This window comes from Stegostoma tigrinum, chromosome 1 (assembly GCF_030684315.1).
Source record: "Stegostoma tigrinum isolate sSteTig4 chromosome 1, sSteTig4.hap1, whole genome shotgun sequence".
Taxonomy (NCBI): Eukaryota; Metazoa; Chordata; class Chondrichthyes; order Orectolobiformes; family Stegostomatidae; genus Stegostoma; species Stegostoma tigrinum.
Window position 1 is genome coordinate 1,485,315 of NC_081354.1, and position 16,439 is coordinate 1,501,753.

Below are 16,439 nucleotides of genomic sequence, written 5' to 3' on the forward strand. Positions count from 1 at the left end.
CTAGCATCTGTGGAGGGAAAGCGGAATTAACGTTTCAAGTTCAATAATCCATTTTCAGAGCTCCTCTTCGTTAAGGTCACTGAATTCAAAACGTTAACTCTGCTCTCTCTCCCTAGATGCTCCCGGTGTTGCTGAGTTATTCTAACAGTTCCTGTTCTTGTCTCTGCGAACCCTGTACTTTCCAGTGAAATTACTACCCATTTTATAAACTCCAGAAAATGTAGGCCCATCTGATCTATTCTTGAAGCAGTCTTGATCATAAAGATGTAAACAAGTGACCAAAAGCTTGACCAACTAAATTTAAAGTTGCAACTTAAGGGAGTAGTGGGCTAGAATTATGAAGAGGTTTAAAGTTTTTGGATGAGAGAGATAGTGAGGAGGTTTGTGGAGGAGGACGATTGTAGGGAGGGTTGAATGTCGTGAGAATTTTTAAAATAGGGCATTGCCACAATGAAAGGTGGTGGAAGTTAAGGAGAACATGGCTGACTGAAGTCTTGAGAGTTAGGAAGCTGGTTGGAGGCTTGGAGCAGTTTAAGTGGATGGTGAATGGACAATGGCAGGCCAGCCTGGAGAGTAAAGAGTACTGTAGTACCTCGTTTGCGCATAGTCGTAACACTTGATCCAGGAGTCATCAGACATGAACATGTTACTGGACTTGTAATTCAGATCTCATTGCGGCAGCACTGAAAGGGCCCATCCAGCACATGCTGCTTGTGTCAACCCTTTGAGACGTCCAGTGAAGATCATTCACCAGTTCTTCAGCTCTAATTCTTCCCCTTTCAGGATATATTTACACTCCCTTTTGCAAATCATTATACAATACACTTACATTATCTTTTCAAGCAGCAGAGTCCAAATCATAACTTGATTCAGACTAGCAAAAAATTATTCACTGTTGTTTGCCAGTTATCATAAATGTATGCAGTCTAGTTTCCAACTTATCAGGAAGAGCAGATTCTTGCTATCCATTCCAAATTTCTTTACCACTAAGAATCTGGTAAATCTCTAATGTTCTCTGCCGTGAGACCAAGCCCAAGTCTGTCCAAGTAACTGAAGTCCCTTGTCACTGGTACATTTCACAAATCTCTTCTGCACTATTTCCAAAACCCTGAAACTCTTCTGAAAGTGTGGCATCCACAGTTCGATGCATAATACTAAATGAGACTTTGTAATGATTAAACACAACTTTGAGATAGCAAGAACTGCCAATGCTGGAGTCAGAGGTAACAGCGTCGAGCTGGAGGGACACAGCAGGCCTGGCAGCATCAGAGGAGCAGGAAAGCTGATGTTTTCCTGCTGAAGGGTCCCGACCCAAACATCAGCTTTTCTGCTCCTCTGATGCTGTTTGGCTTGCCGTGTTCCTCCAGTTCCACACTGCATTATCTCTTAAGCACAAATTGACTTGCGAGTTTTGAGAAGATTTGTAGCTCAAGTTGAGGTTCTGGATGTGAGTTTGCTCGCTGAGCTGAAAGGTTAGTTTTCAGACGTTTCGTCACCATTCTAGGTAACATCATCAGTGAGCCTCCAATGAAGCGCTGGTGTTATGTCCCGCTTTCTATTTATCTGGTTAGGTTTCCTTGGGTTGGTCATGTCACTTCCTGTTCTTTTTCTCAGGGGATGGTAGATTGATTTAGAGCCAATGTGTTTGTTGATGGAATTCCGGTTGGAATGCCATGCTTCTAGGAATTCTCGTGCATGTCTCTGTTTGGCTTGTCCTAGGATGGATGTGTTGTCCCAATCAAAGTGGTGTCCTTCCTTATCTGTATGTAAGGATATGAGTGATAGTGGGTCATGTCGTTTTGTGGCTAGTTGATGTTCAATGATGTTCTCTGCATTAAATGTAAAATTAAATGCTCAGTCAGTAGAACGTCGGACTTTTAATCTGAGTGTCTAGGGTTCAGGCCCCTGTTCGTGTGCTGCTCTTAAGGTGACACAGAGGCTCAGTGGTTAGCACTGCTGCCTCAGTATCACGGACCTAGGTTCGATTCCACCCTTGGTTGACTGTCTGTGGGGCGTTTGCACATTCTCCCCTGTCCGTGTACGGTTCCTCTAGGTGCTGGTTTCCTCCCATGGCCTAAAGATGTATAGGTTAGTTGCATTGGCCATGCTAAATTGCCCATAGTGTTCAGGGATGTGCAGGCTTGGTGGATTACCCATGGGAAATGCAGGATTACAATGATGAGGTAGAGGGGTGGGTATGGGTGGGGTGCTCTTTGAAGGTTTGGTGTGGACACAAATGGCCTGCTTCTGTACTCTAGGGATTCTGTGATTCTTTGTTTGTGACGTTGGTGTCATTTACCAATTTGGTGTGTCCCATAGTCAAGCTGGTATCATTAATACATTATCAACAAGAGCCAGAGTTCACACTGCCAGTTCTTGGGTGACTCCCTTGTATATTTTCCTCCATTCTGAAAACAAACAGCCACAACTGAAGGAATTCAAAGTAGGTTTCAAAAATAATGACCAAGAAGTTGTTGGTTATTTTAAAATCACGTATTATGTGCTCATGCTGTATTGCTTAATAGTTAGCAGTTTGCAGAGTATATATCATTGGAGATGGCGTGATGGGCAAATTTGCCATTCCAAATGATCACTTTGATTCACTACTGTAACTTTGTTTTCATTTTTTAAATTTAGGAACTCAGTGACTTGGCTCGCGATCCTCCAGCACAGTGCTCTGCAGGTCCAGTTGGAGATGACAGTGAGTGTTTTAAATGAAATGGTAAAATCAGAAGTGTTTCTTAATATGATGGGTGTTTTTTTGAGTTCCTTTTAATACAGTTTTTATGAACTATGAAAGAAAATATCAAAGATACTTAAGCACTCTGGAGTGATTGCATTAAATGTTCTTCACTGACTTTAAATATTTTCTAATCAGCCTGTTCAAAGATGTTATTACCTACCTCTTGGGTAGGTGGCTCTTGAGCCTAGGTCTCCTGGATCGGGGGTAGGGACTTACCACAATGCTACAAGAGCCTCATCACTCAGCATTTGTAAATGACCTCATTGTCAATGCTTGTCCTGTCACTGTCAGCTGCTATGCAGTTTGAATGCAGCCACTAAAGAATAGTGTTTTCTGTTAAAGATCAGCCAAAGGTTTAGAAGCTCTTTAACTATCTTGGCTATTTAGCCTACATGGTCATTTTGCTGCGAAAGCCCTGGATTGAACAGATTTCATTTTGGCATTGGCATCAGTCAGTGTCAAATTCTTTTTATAAAATCAATACCATGTGCCTGGACAATGTGGGCTGAATTTTGTCCCCATGGCATTGGCTGATTCAATTTCTGGATGTATTGCCCTCCTTTTCATGTTTGGGAATTTGTAAAATTTATACCAAATTTAATCAGTCCATATAGTGTATTGAACACTACTGTATACACAGTGCTTTTGGATATCTCAGTACAAATGGTAAGTAAATAATCTAGTGTCAGGAAATAACTATTCATATGAGAAGAATTTGAAAGGCATGTTCACATTTTGCTGTTGCAACTTAAATTGTTTCCTTCATTGAAAAATGTAATTACGTGTTATTGAAGTATTTTAACAAACAGGCTTGTCAAACTAATGTAGATAGCAACATCAAGTAGTAGCCCCTTTGGAAGTTAAATACTGTAAGAGCCAAGTTGAAATTGATCACTTCACCAGGAATGATGAGAGGAAGGTGCTAGCATTATGTAGCCCCAAAGAGCTTCATGCCAAGTGAATTAGTTGAATGTATGGAAACATAACTATTGGTACAAGGGTAGATTAGGCATTTCCGTATTTAAATTGTTTTCTTTAGAGAATGAGCCATTAAAATAACAGCACAGAAGAGGACCATTCAGCTCATCGTGTCCATGCTGACCCAAAAATACCCAGGTTCCGTTTCTAATACCATCTTCCTGGATGCTGCCCATAGCCCTGCAGCTTTCACCACTTAAAGTGCAGATCCAAGTAGTACTTTGAGGACTTTAGGGTGTTTGCCTCCTCCACCAACTCAGGCAGTGAATTCCAGGCACCCACCACCCTCTGCGTTTTTCAGAAAGAAATGTTTTTACCCACTCCCCTTTAATCCATCTGCCACTTAGCTTGAAACTATGACCCCTGGTTTTTGAGCTCTCTGCCAAGGGAAGCAGATTTCTCCTATCTATCTCTACCACTCACAATTTTCTATACCTTAGTCATGTCGTATCGTCCTTCACCTTTGTCTGTTCCAAGGAAAACGACCTCAATCTCTGCTCGTGCTATACTTCTCCAGGCCTGGCAACATTCTAGCAAATCTTCTCCGCATTCTCTCCAGAGCAATCTCATCTTTTCTGTAATGTGGTGACCGGAATTACATGCAATGCTGCAGTTGTCCTCACCAGTGTCTTATACAATTTCATCATTATGTCCCCACTTTTGTATTCTACACCTCTGTCAGTAAAGGAGGGCATTCATATGCCTTCTTTACAACCTTACCTACCTGTATTACTACTTCTGGAAACCTGTACACTTGCATGCTAAGTCTGTCATTTCAGTGCTCTGAACTATCTGACACTAAAATGAAGTAGTAATATCAGCATGTGTGGGATACTGTTTTTTTTTAGTACTTTGTAGTGTTCAGTGTTTAAATCTTTGCTTCATACTTCAGCAACACTGCAGCCCAGGCTGCACTGGGGCTTTTCTCTGGTGATTGCCACTTCATCTTTCCCAAAATGTAATTGGAAGAATCTGTAGGAGGACTGAATGTCTTCACGTGGAATTCTACACTGTTGACAAGCTGCATGGCAATTACTATTTAGCATGAAAATTTTAATTCTGAGCCACACATTAGGAGATCAAAATAACAGGACGGGTGACCAAAGGTTTGAGCAGTTACTTCTGACGTACCTAAAAGCAGAATTTTAGGAAGAAAATTTCAAAGGTAAGGGTTTAATTATAAGCAAAGTCAAACTGTTTATAATTAACTGCATACGCTGGCACATGAAGTTCAAATTTTGATTAGCTTGGATAGTTCTCCTGTCCTTCCATGTAGTAAGGATGGACAGAAGTCTGATCCAGCCATTCTACAATGATTGACTTCTAACTCATCTTTTTGTCAAAGATCTGTTTGTTGTTAAGAAAGCATATGGTGTTTTGGTTTTGGTTTTCATTAACAGGGGGAATCGAATTTGAGCTGTGAGGTTATGCTGCACCTCTGCAAAACCCTGGTGAGACCACACTTGGAATATTATGTCCAGTTCTGGTTGACCTATTATAGGGAAGATGTGGAGGCTTTGGAGAGGGTGCAAAGGAGGTTTACCAGGATGCTGCGGGCTTGTCGTATGGACTTCTCTCTCTCTCTCTCTCTCTCTCTCTCTCTCTCTCTCTCTCGAGAGAGAGAGAGAGAGAGAGAGAGAGAGAGAGAGAAGGAGGAAGAGAGGTGACCTGATTGAGATGTACACAGTAATGAGAGGCATAGATAGAGTCAATAGCCAGAGATTTTTCCCCAGGGCAGTCAATACTGCCACGAGGGGCCATAGTTTTAAGGTGTTAGGAGGAAGGTATAGAGGAGATGTCAGAGGGAGGTTCTTCACCCAGAGAGTTGTGAGTGCATGGAATAGTTTTCCAGTGGTAGTCATGGGAGCGGAGTCATTAGTGACATTTAAGTGACTGCTGGACATGCACATGGACAGCAGTGAATTGAGGGGAATGTAGGTTAGGTTATTTTATTTTTGTCTTAGGATTATTCCACGGCACAACATTGTGGGCCGAAGGGCCTGTACTGTGTTGTACTTTTCTATGTTCTATGTAATGGGCAACATAATTGTTGGTAATTTTAGCAACTTTGCTTAGTTGATTAAAGGGAAAAATGATTCTGATGTTCCTTGTTCAAGGGATCAGTTTCACTTTTTTCACCAGTAGAACTGCTGATGTGCGAGGGTGGGATTCCTTGTGAAGTCTGTAGAATTTCATAGGACTTACATTGCAATTTTAGAAAAAGTCAAGTGCTTGGAATGTGTTAAATATTAAATGTGTTGTTTAAAGTAACTATTTGCACTTCCTTTCATTTATACATGAATTTAGCATTTGCTGTTACGTGCAAGTTACCTTAAGTCTTATCCAATTTGAAAAAACATAGTGTAGTTAGAATAAGTTATGGCTTTATAAAAGGCAAATAATGTTTAACAAATCTTAGTTTTTTGAGGATGTAACTAGTAAGCTAGGAGCCAGTAGACACTTGGGTTTTCAAAAGGCATTTTCTAAGGTGTTACAAAGAGTTAATACACAACATATGGAATATGATATTAGCACGATGATTGTTTATTGAACTAGACTTGTTAAGGGCACAAAGGGGGAATATTCAGGTTGGCAAACTGATTAATGGAGTGCTACAAGGATGCTGTTAGTCTTGATAGTTGCAGTATGTGTTAATGACTTGGACAAAGAGTCAGAACAATATACTGGAATGTAAGCCACAAGGAGGGCTCAAGGTGACAGCAGTTTCAATGTGGAGAGGAGTGGACAACATTGCAGAGTTAGTATAATGTGATGTAAAGCTATTCACTTTGGCTATAAGAGTAGAAGTTTTGTTTTAAAGGCATGATACACAATTTTCTTTGAATATTTACAAGTATTTGTAGATCTAATACGAAAATTAGATTGCAGGTTCAGCAGGCAATTGCAGTGCATGGCATGCTTATCTTTCTTGCAAGAAGAATGAAGTACAAGAATGAATCTTGCTACAGTTGTATCAGGGATGATCACACCTGGAATACTGTGCGGTTCTGGTTTCTTGTTTCAGGAAGGATATTCTTGCATTGCAAGCAATAATTTTCCAAAAATCCTTAGATTCTGGAAACATAAGAGGATTGTAAATGAGACACTTCTGTTGAGAAGGGAATGATGCATAAAGCAAGTTAACTATAGACCAATTAGCCAAATAGAAATTGGAAAAGTATTGGAATCAAATATTAGGCAAGTAGTGGGATGTTTGGAAATCATAATTTAATCAAGCAGTGTCAGCATACTGTCAAGAGAGAGAAATCTGACTAATTTATTGACTTTCTTCAAGGAAGGCTCACCCAGAGTGGATAGAGAGGACCCTATAGATGTGTTGTATTTGGGCTTCCAGAACGTGTTTGACTACCTCACAAACAGATCGGTCACTAGGAAGAAGGAACATTTGTTAGGTATAGATAGTTGGGATCAAATGAATCCCGAGATAGTACAAGGGCAGTAGGAGTACACTCAAGGGAAATTGGCAAGGGACGTGAGTGCGCTGTGGCAGATAGTATTAAGCAGAATCCAAAGAGATTCCACAAATTCATTAAGGACTAAGGAATAAATAGGGAGAGACTAGGGCCCCTGAAAGACCAACAAGGCGGTTTGTGTAGAACCTCAAGAGATGGGTGAGATACTAAAACAGTATTTCATGTCAGAGTTTTTACTGTGGAGAAACATATGGAAGCCAGGGAACTTGGAGAAGTAAACAGTGATATCTTAAGGTATTCAAATGACAGCCATGGTGATGGTGGATGTCTTAAAATGCACAAGGGTGGATATATCCCCAGGTGCAGATTGGGTGTTTCACAGAATTTTGTGGGAAACAAGAGAAGTGATTGCTGGGTCCCTTGTTGAGATATTTGCATCAGTGATAGTCACAGATAGGTGCTGGAGACTGGAGGTTGGCTGATGTGGTGCCATTATTTAAGAAATGTGGTAAGGAAAAGCCAGAGAACTATGGAATGGTGAACCTCACATCGGTGCAGGGGATTTTGACGGACGGGGTTTACATGTATTTCAAAAGGCAAGGATTAGTTAAGGATTGTCAGCATGACTTTGAATAGGAAATTGTCTCACTAACTTGATTGAGCTTTTTTGAAAAAGTGACAGAAGATTGAAGGCAGAACTGTGGACATTTGTGTGGACTTCAGCAAAGTGTTTTAACAAGGTTCCGAGTGGCAGGCTGGTTACCAAGGTTAGATCACATTGGATCACAGGGAGACTTAGCCATTTGTATACAAAAGTTCGCTTGCAGGGAGGAAACAGAGTGGTGGTGGAGGCATGCTTTTTGAACTGGAGGCCTGTCATTGGTGGTGAGCTGCGAGGATTGATGCTGAGTCCGCTGCTTTTTTGTCCTTTACATAAATTATTTGGATGCGAGTACAGGAGGTATGGTTAGTAAGTTTGCAGATGACACAAAAACTGGTGGTGTAGAGGTCAGCGAAGAGAGTCATCTCTGAGTACAGTGGGATCTTGATCACATGGCCCAGTAGGCCAAGAAGTGGCAGCTGGAGTTTAATCTAGATAAATGTGAGGTGTTGCACTTTAGAAAGGCAAATAAGAGCAGGACTTGTACACTTAACGATAAGGTCCTGGGAGTGTTGCCGAACAAAGAGACTTTGGTGTGCAAGTTGATAATTCCTTGACATTGGAGTCGCAGATAGACAGAGTAGTGAAGAAGGCATTTGATCCACTTGCCTTTATTGGTCATTGAGTTGAATTTGGGGGCTGGGGGGCCATGTTGCAGTTGTACAGGACATTGGTTAGGCCACTTTTGGAATACTGCAATTAATTCTGGTCTCCCTGATTTAGGAAAAAAGTTAAGATTTGAAAGGGTTCAGAAAAGATGTACAAGGCTGTTGCCAGGGATGGATGATTTGAGCTATAGTGGGAGGGTGAATAGGCGGGTGCTATTTTAGGATAGGATAAGTAGCCAAGGTCTTTTTCCCCAAGGTTGGGGAGACCAAAACTAGAAGCCGTAGGTTTAAGGTGAGAAGAGAAAGACTTAAAAGGGACCTGAGGGACAACTTTTTCATGCAGAGGTGGCTGTGGAATGAGATGCCAAAGGAAATAATGAAGATGGGTACAATTACAGCATTTAAACGGCCGCTAGCTGGGTACATGAATCAGAAGGGTTGAGAGAGATATGGGCCAAATGCTGGCAAGTGGGACTAGATTAATTTAGGATGTCTGGTCAGCATGGCCAAGTTGGATCAAAGAGTCTGTTTCTGTGCTGTACATCTTTGACTCTTAAGACGCCATGTTGGAAGTAGTGTACTGGCATAAATAGAAAATTGACTAATGGGCAGGATACAGCAAGTGGGTTTAAGTGGCTCTTTTTCGGTTGGTGACCTGTGACCCACAGGGATCAATATTAGCATCTCAGCTGTTTACATTATATATAACTTGGATGTATTGGAGCCACATTTGCTCATGACACAAAAATTAAGTGGAAAGGCAGATTGAGAGAATGATGCACTTTACTCAGACGCATTGATAGGTCAACTAAGTAGGCAAAAGGTTGGCAAATTTATTATGATGTGGAAAAATATGAAACCCATTTTGGAAGGGAGAACAAGGAAATGGAATGTTTTCTAAATGGAGAAAAATCGCAGCAAGTTGCAGCACAAAGGGACTTGGGTGTACTTGTGCACAGAACAGAAAGCTAGCGCACGGGCAGCAGGTAATCATGAGGAAAGATCACAGTTCATTTGTCTGCACAGAAGAAACCTTAGTCTAAAGCTATAGAAGGTTTCATTTCCTGTCTCCTTTTACAGTTTACATGAATGGGTGGAAATATTGGTTCACAAAATGTAGCATTCTGGTGTTCAGTGCTGAATGGTTTGCATGCCTCAAAAATGGGCTGAGGACGTGATTTGGTTTTCTTCATTCTGTAAATATATTTTGTCTGTAATGATTTTTCAACAATTTTAAGTAGGGTTTCTTCGTGCTATTTTGGCATTGAGGCAAGAAGTACTTAGCCTTTAATTTGAAACAAAGTCATCAGTAAGTATTGTCTCATGTAGAAACGTGGGGATTTTGTCATGCATTTATGACAAGGATCTTGGTGATGGTGTCAGGTTTATTATTTTTTCCTACTTTGATTGATGGCTCCCTCTTTGGAATTCGTAGAATGAGGAAATGACACCTATGTTAAGTATCATTTCTATTCATAGTCATGACACAAGTAGTGAAAAATTTGCACAGATATAGACATGTCACATCTATTTGCCTCAGTCAGTTTTCAATTTCTTTTGATAATTTCAACTTACATCATTCTCCTAGGCAAATGTTTCTAGATCATTAGGACATTCTCACTGTGGCTCTTGCTGTGTCTCCTCATCTTTCTAACATTGACTTTACCTACATTTATTTAACCGTGTCATAATTGTGTGGACCTTTATGAAATCTTACCTTTGTCACCTTGCACCAAAAGAGATTAATTCCAGTTGCTCCAACCCGACTTCAACTACAAAACATTCCTTGTCCTTTCCAGTCAGCCTCTGTATCTTCACAAGGTATTTGTCTTTTCTAAAATGTGGTAACAAGATTTGGCCAGTACTCTCATTGTGGCCCATCTTGTGTTATCTTTAAAAGATTAGTTGGAGTATGTGAAATAGATGTTAGGGTTATTATTTTGTAGGTTTTGTTCCAGCATGTCCTATGCTTTGTATATCTGTGCTGATTATACTTGATTCTGACTGGACCACTTTTGATCCACTTTTGGGAGTGTAGAAAATCATGGCTTGCTTACTGATGTGAGTTTGGATGGCTAAGCTTTAAAATGTTTAAGGTTTTGTTCTTAAGCAGTTGACTGTTCAACTTCGAATGGATTCACAATCTTGATTGCAAAGTATAATGGATATAGCTATGAAAAATATTTGCTAATATCTTTCTAGTTGGGTGACTAGAAATGATCTTTTTTTTTGGGTACATGTCTGACCGTCACTTCAAAAATGTACAATGCCTCAAGTTAATTTAGACTGATATCCCAAGTAATGGCACATTTAATAATATGTGGTGTGCATTTTATTATCTGATTTTTAAAATTGTATGTTATATTGAATATGACTGTACAAATCTATTATTTATTTCCCTTCAATCCTCTGCATTGGCTAATGGAGCATGCAACAATCCAAAGTAATTTACGTTTCATACTAATGGCCAGTATTTCTTTTTTCTTAGTGTTTCACTGGCAAGCCACAATCATGGGACCTGTAAGTATTTATTCAAAGTTTGATATGCAAATGTTTACTATTAAAAGATTGTAAAATTAATTTTCATTTTTCTCTCAACAGAATGACAGTCCATATCAGGGTGGAGTCTTTTTCTTGACAATTCACTTTCCTACAGACTACCCTTTCAAACCACCCAAGGCAAGTGTAGATGTTAAGTGGTGGTGTTGAAATGTGACTAGTCTGACAAAATCGTGTTTAAATCATTAAAACATCGTAGTGAGGAGGGATAACCAAGCTTTTAGTGTGTGTGTGTGAGTGAGAGATGGAACATTATTCCACTTCTGCATGTTAAATTTCCACATTAGTTGGATAGAAGATAAACCAATTGTGGTTCTTGCAATTAATCTGTATGTTAGTGAACTGCGCCATTTCCTGACTGTCATGGTTCACGTCTTCTGAGATCCTGAACAAAATTCTCGTCCTGTGTTTCTGCACTCCTTAGGAAAGGACTTGAGTTATGTATTGGTTTTCAAGGTTTATAATACATTATATTTCACCACATTTCCATTATTGCTGATGCTTTTTCATGAGGCACACAGCCCCTATCAACATTAACCTGTTTAATGTTGGATGGCATCACAACTGGATGGGTTTCTACTCACTGTCTTTCCTGCAGTTGTCTTAGTATAAGGAGCTTTTCAGTTTAGAATTGCAGCACCTAAGCTATTAGCTGATTGGTAAGATTTTTACTAGTTAGCTGATCCCAATGTGTATGGTCTGTTGCTAGAGTGAATGTTGTCTTTATCCAGTAGGTTAATTATGGAACCTTTCTGACTTCACTTATTTTGTTGGCATTACCGATTGCAACCATTCTTTACAGGTCAGTCCAGATAAGCATTTCCACAGAATTGTAAAAATCAGCAAGTGACCCACAATGAGGCTAACATTTTTATTTTTACTGATCGGAAGAACCATGAGGGTTTAAACTAACTAAGCAGGGCATGGAGAACCAGGAGACCATAATGGAAGGTAATACCTGGATGCACAAAATGCTGGGAGAGGCAGTGCTGAAGTTGAGAATGGTATGCTAATAGATGGTGGGGAATAAGATGGAAAGAATCAAATTTTTGATTGGAGTTATACCGCATGTGTTAACATGCGGAGTATTAATGCTTACTGTGGGTATTGCAGGCACAGATTACTATAATAAGATTATGATGTGGCCATAATGGAGACTCAGTTTTTAAGAGAGCAGCTGTTCTGCATGTTAAATATTCCTGGTCACAAAAATATTTGCTTGGAGGAAAGACAGCAAGGAGGCGATGTTTTTGTTTGAGTGGGGCATTACAGCCCTGGAGAAAGGTTAACAGTGTTCAAAAGCAGAATCATTTCGGCAGGAGCTAAGGTTAAGAAGGGTCTTAAGTACATTGTAGTTTTCAGGTTACAACCATTAAGGAGGGTTGAAAGGCACAAATCCGCAAGAAAATTAGAAAGTTGTCATACTGTTTGTGGAAACTTTAATCATCCCTATATTTAGTAGGAGAGTGTAATGCAATGCGTAACTGGGACAAGCCTTCCTGGATTGTGTTCAAGAGAATGTAAAGGGTCCTGCTAGACCTTTTTCTTGGAGATGTGATGGGATAGGTAGATCATAAGGTTGAGGATGCCACTGGGCAGCGATGTTAGTTAATCGATCACAAATATCGTCAGCGGACAGCTGACTTCAAGGGGGAAAGAATGGAATTGGGACCAAAGGTTGGTGGGGAGAAAAGCCATGTTTGAAGAGATTATAGCTCATATTCAAGGTAGTTTCCAAAAGGGTAGAGTAGGAAAAACAAATCCAGAGCTCCCTGATTATAAATGAGATTGAAGTTAAGTTACTGAAGAAGAGGTGTGCTTATGACAATTTTTAGGTAGTAAACACCGTTGAGAACCAAGCTGAATACAAAGTTCAGATGGAGGTGAAGAAGCAAAAGGGATTATGCAAGAAGACTGGCAGCTAACATCAAAAGCTAACATTTAACATTCCAAATATTTTTGTAAATACACCAAAAGGATAAAGGAGTATGACGTAGATTTAAAGTGATGAGAGTTTCTTAAAAAAAAAAGTTCTGAGTAGTTAGGGTCTGGAATGTGAGATAATAAAATGTGAGGCTGGATGAACACAGCAGGCCAAGCAGCATCTCAGGAGCGCAAAAGCTGACGTTTCGGGCCTAGACCCTTCATCAGAGAGGATGAAGGGTCTACGCCCGAAATGTCAGCTTTTGCGCTCCTGAGATGCTGCTTGGCCTGCTGTGTTCATCCAGCCTCACATTTTATTATCTTGGAATTCTCCACCATCTGCAGTTCCCATTATCTGACACCTCATCTCTATCCCAGGGTCTGGAATGTATTGCCTAGAAATGTCCTGGAGGCAAGTTCAATTGAAGCATTCCAGAGTGCATTGGCTGATTGTTCGAATAGAATTCGTGCTCTGTGATATGGGGAAAAGGCAAGAAATTTGCACTAGATAATAGAACTGTTGCAAGTCCAGTGCAGACTGGGTGAAAATCTTGGAGTTCGCTTCCTAGTGGCATTGTAGGTCTACCTACTGCACCTGGACTACAGCAGTTCAAGAAGGCAACCATAAACGGGCCCAGTCAGCAACACCAGTGGTCCATAGATAAAGGAAATAAATGAACAGAAGACCTATAAATATACATGCAAAGGTCAGGAAAGGTATGACAGGTAGAGAGCTGTTAACAAAGAATACGAACATGGAGATCTACATTACAGAAAAAGGCGCACTCAAGTCTGTGCCAGTCAAAAATAAGCAGTTTATTATTCTAATCCCATTTTCCAGCTCTTGGCCCATTGCCTTGTATGCCTTGGAATGTACATGTCTAAATACTGTTTAAATGATATGGGAGCTACTGCTTGTTTGTTCCAAGTTCTCGCCATCTTCCAGGTTGAAAAAAAAATTCTTCTCCAGCCCTGTTAAACTCTTTTTGTTTATCTTAAGTTTATGCTTCTTGGACATTAGTCCTCTCACTAAAGAGACAAGCTTCTTCCTTTCTGTGCCACTCACAATGTTATACATCTCAGTTGTGCCCCTCCTCAGTTTCCCCCTGTTCCAAGGAACACCCCAGTCCATCCAATTGCAGAGTCCACAACTGCCCTCAGTATTCCAAATACAGTCTTCTGCCAGTCAGCCAATCTTGTATCCTCGTTAGTAGCTTGCCCCTAACACCAGTTCCTCTGTTATCTGATTTAACAGCCTCCTTTGCAGTGCCTTGTCAAAGGCTTGGAAATCCAGATAGATCGTGACTATTGGCTCTCTTTTTGTCTAACTTGGTCATTACCACCTCAAAGAATTTGAAGAGATGTCAGGCTTGACCTCTCCTTGATGAAGCTGTGCTGACTCAGGCTTGTTTTGCCATGCACTTCTAAAAATTCTGCAATCTCATCCTTAATAACAGACTCCAAATTCTTACCAACACTGAGGTCAGGCTAATTGTCTTCAGTTTCCTGTCTTCTGCCTCTCCTCTTGAACAGGTGTTTTGTTAGCCATTTCCCAGTATGCTGGGACCCTCCTTGACTCTAGTGATTCCTAAAAGATCACTGCTAATGCCTGTACAATCTCTTTGGGTATCTCCTTCAGAACTCGTTATAGCCCATGTGGTCTGGTGTTTTACCCACTTTCAGACCTTCTAGTTTCCCCAGCACCACCACCTCAGTGATAGCCACTATACTCATCTCTGCCCTCTGACTCTTGAAGTTCTGGTATGGTGCTGGTGTCTTCCACTGTGAAGACTGAAAAATACCTATTCAATTCCTCTGTAATTTGTGTTCCTCACCCTTAAACAATGAGTTAATTGGCTAATTGCCATTATTGAATATGTACTCTATGCAAATAATGCTTGGACTTTGTTTTGCTTTGAGGTTTAATGTTGTATCCAAAAGACCAAATCATTGGCAGTGTGGAACTACTTTGGTGTTGTGCTCAAACCTTTGAAATGGAACTTGAAATCACAAGTATGAGATAGGGATGCTCTCTCTTAACCAAGTAGATACTTGACACAATAGAAGCCAGTTGCTCAACTTTCAAACAAATTCAAAACTAAAGGGTGGAGTCCTTCATATGGATCTTATAGTTGCTAGTGATCTAGAGAAGATCTGTGATTTGGTACAAACTGACTTGATGTTAAAATTACAGTTTTGATACAGTTTAGGTGGCTTTTGCTCAGAACTTTGATTCCATTTGTACACGATTGGTCTTGAGTGGGCTGAGACCTAGAGACCATGAGTGTTGTTCTGTTGCTATGTGTTTAATATTTGAGGTCACTGTTCTGATTTCTACTAAGAATCAATCTTAGTTGAGAGTTAATTGTAGGGTACCCTAGATTTTTGTGTCTTGTTCAGTACCTCTCTATCTACTATTTCAGGACTAATTTTTTTAAGTCTGCTCAATTGTGAATTGCTCAATTTTGCATAGGTTGCTGCAACTAAGTATTTACAAAGAGGCAACCAAGACTTGTTAGTGCATTTAACACTAGTTAATGAGCCGTTTTAACTTTTACGGTCACATGAGGTTTTGGCATTGATTGGTTAATTGTTTTTATCCACTTAACATTAGACTAAACTCGGTGCATGTGCTATTGTCTCCGCAGGTTGAGTAAAGGTTTTTTTCTTCCTTGCAGGTTGCGTTTACTACAAGAATTTATCATCCAAATATTAACAGTAATGGCAGCATCTGTCTTGATATTCTAAGATCACAGTGGTCCCCTGCGTTAACTATTTCTAAAGGTACAGTGAAACTAATCTTTTGTTTGTTTTTTGAAGAACACAGTCTATAGTATAGTACTTTTACAAGAAAAGTGACTTCAATTAGTCTTGGGTTGACAGTGCGCTAAGAGTCCCACAACAATTGATTGTACACTTTTGAGCTTTGCCTGCAAATTGTTAAAATTGAAACAAACAGTTAATGAAAGAAATAAGTTGAAATGCTGGAACTGGATTCTTGCTCATTTTTCTGCATAGACGGTATTTTCTAAGAGCCACACCGGGGGAAAGTCAAGTGTTGGAACAATATATCCATATTTTTGAACTATGTTAAAAACTAAACTAGAAGATATTAAACCGTTTGGACACTTTGGTTTAAACAGGGTTCACCAAGGAGTGAGGACAACAGTTTACTGGATGTGAGTTTGCTCGCTGAGCTGGAAGGTTAGTTTTCAGACGTTTCGTCACCATTCTAGGTAACATCATCAGTGAGCCTCCGACGAAGCGCTGGTGTTATGTCCCGCTTTCTATTTATCTGGTTAGGTTTTCTTGGGTTGGTCATGTCATTTCCTGTTCTTTTTCTCAGGGGATGGTAGATTGGCTCCAAATCAACGTGTTTGTGATGGAGTTCTGGTTGGAATGCCATGCTTCTAGGAATTCTCGTGCATGTCTCTGTTTGGCTTGTCCTAGGATGGATGTGTTGTCCCAATCAAAGTGGTGTCCTTCCTTATCTGTATGTAAGGATACGAGTGATAGTGGGTCATGCCGTTTTG

General features: G+C 40.2%; 1 protein-coding gene across 3 annotated transcripts in view; it reads left to right on the forward strand.

Moving 5' to 3' along the window:
- The window catches only part of LOC125459154 (ubiquitin-conjugating enzyme E2 D3), a 46,759-nt gene that overhangs the window by 11,346 nt on the left and 18,974 nt on the right, over positions 1 to 16,439 (forward strand). Inside the window, exons 2-6 of one of the 3 annotated variants that reach the window (XM_059646626.1) lie at positions 117 to 220; positions 2,638 to 2,701; positions 10,913 to 10,944; positions 11,026 to 11,103; positions 15,585 to 15,690. In XM_059646626.1, coding sequence (XP_059502609.1) covers position 2,701; positions 10,913 to 10,944; positions 11,026 to 11,103; positions 15,585 to 15,690 — 217 coding nt within the window. In that variant the 5' untranslated portion in view covers positions 117 to 220; positions 2,638 to 2,700. The remainder of the gene's footprint in view (positions 1 to 116; positions 221 to 2,637; positions 2,702 to 10,912; positions 10,945 to 11,025; positions 11,104 to 15,584; positions 15,691 to 16,439) is intronic. The other 2 variants (XM_048545291.2, XM_048545209.2) reach the window with 2 other exon arrangements.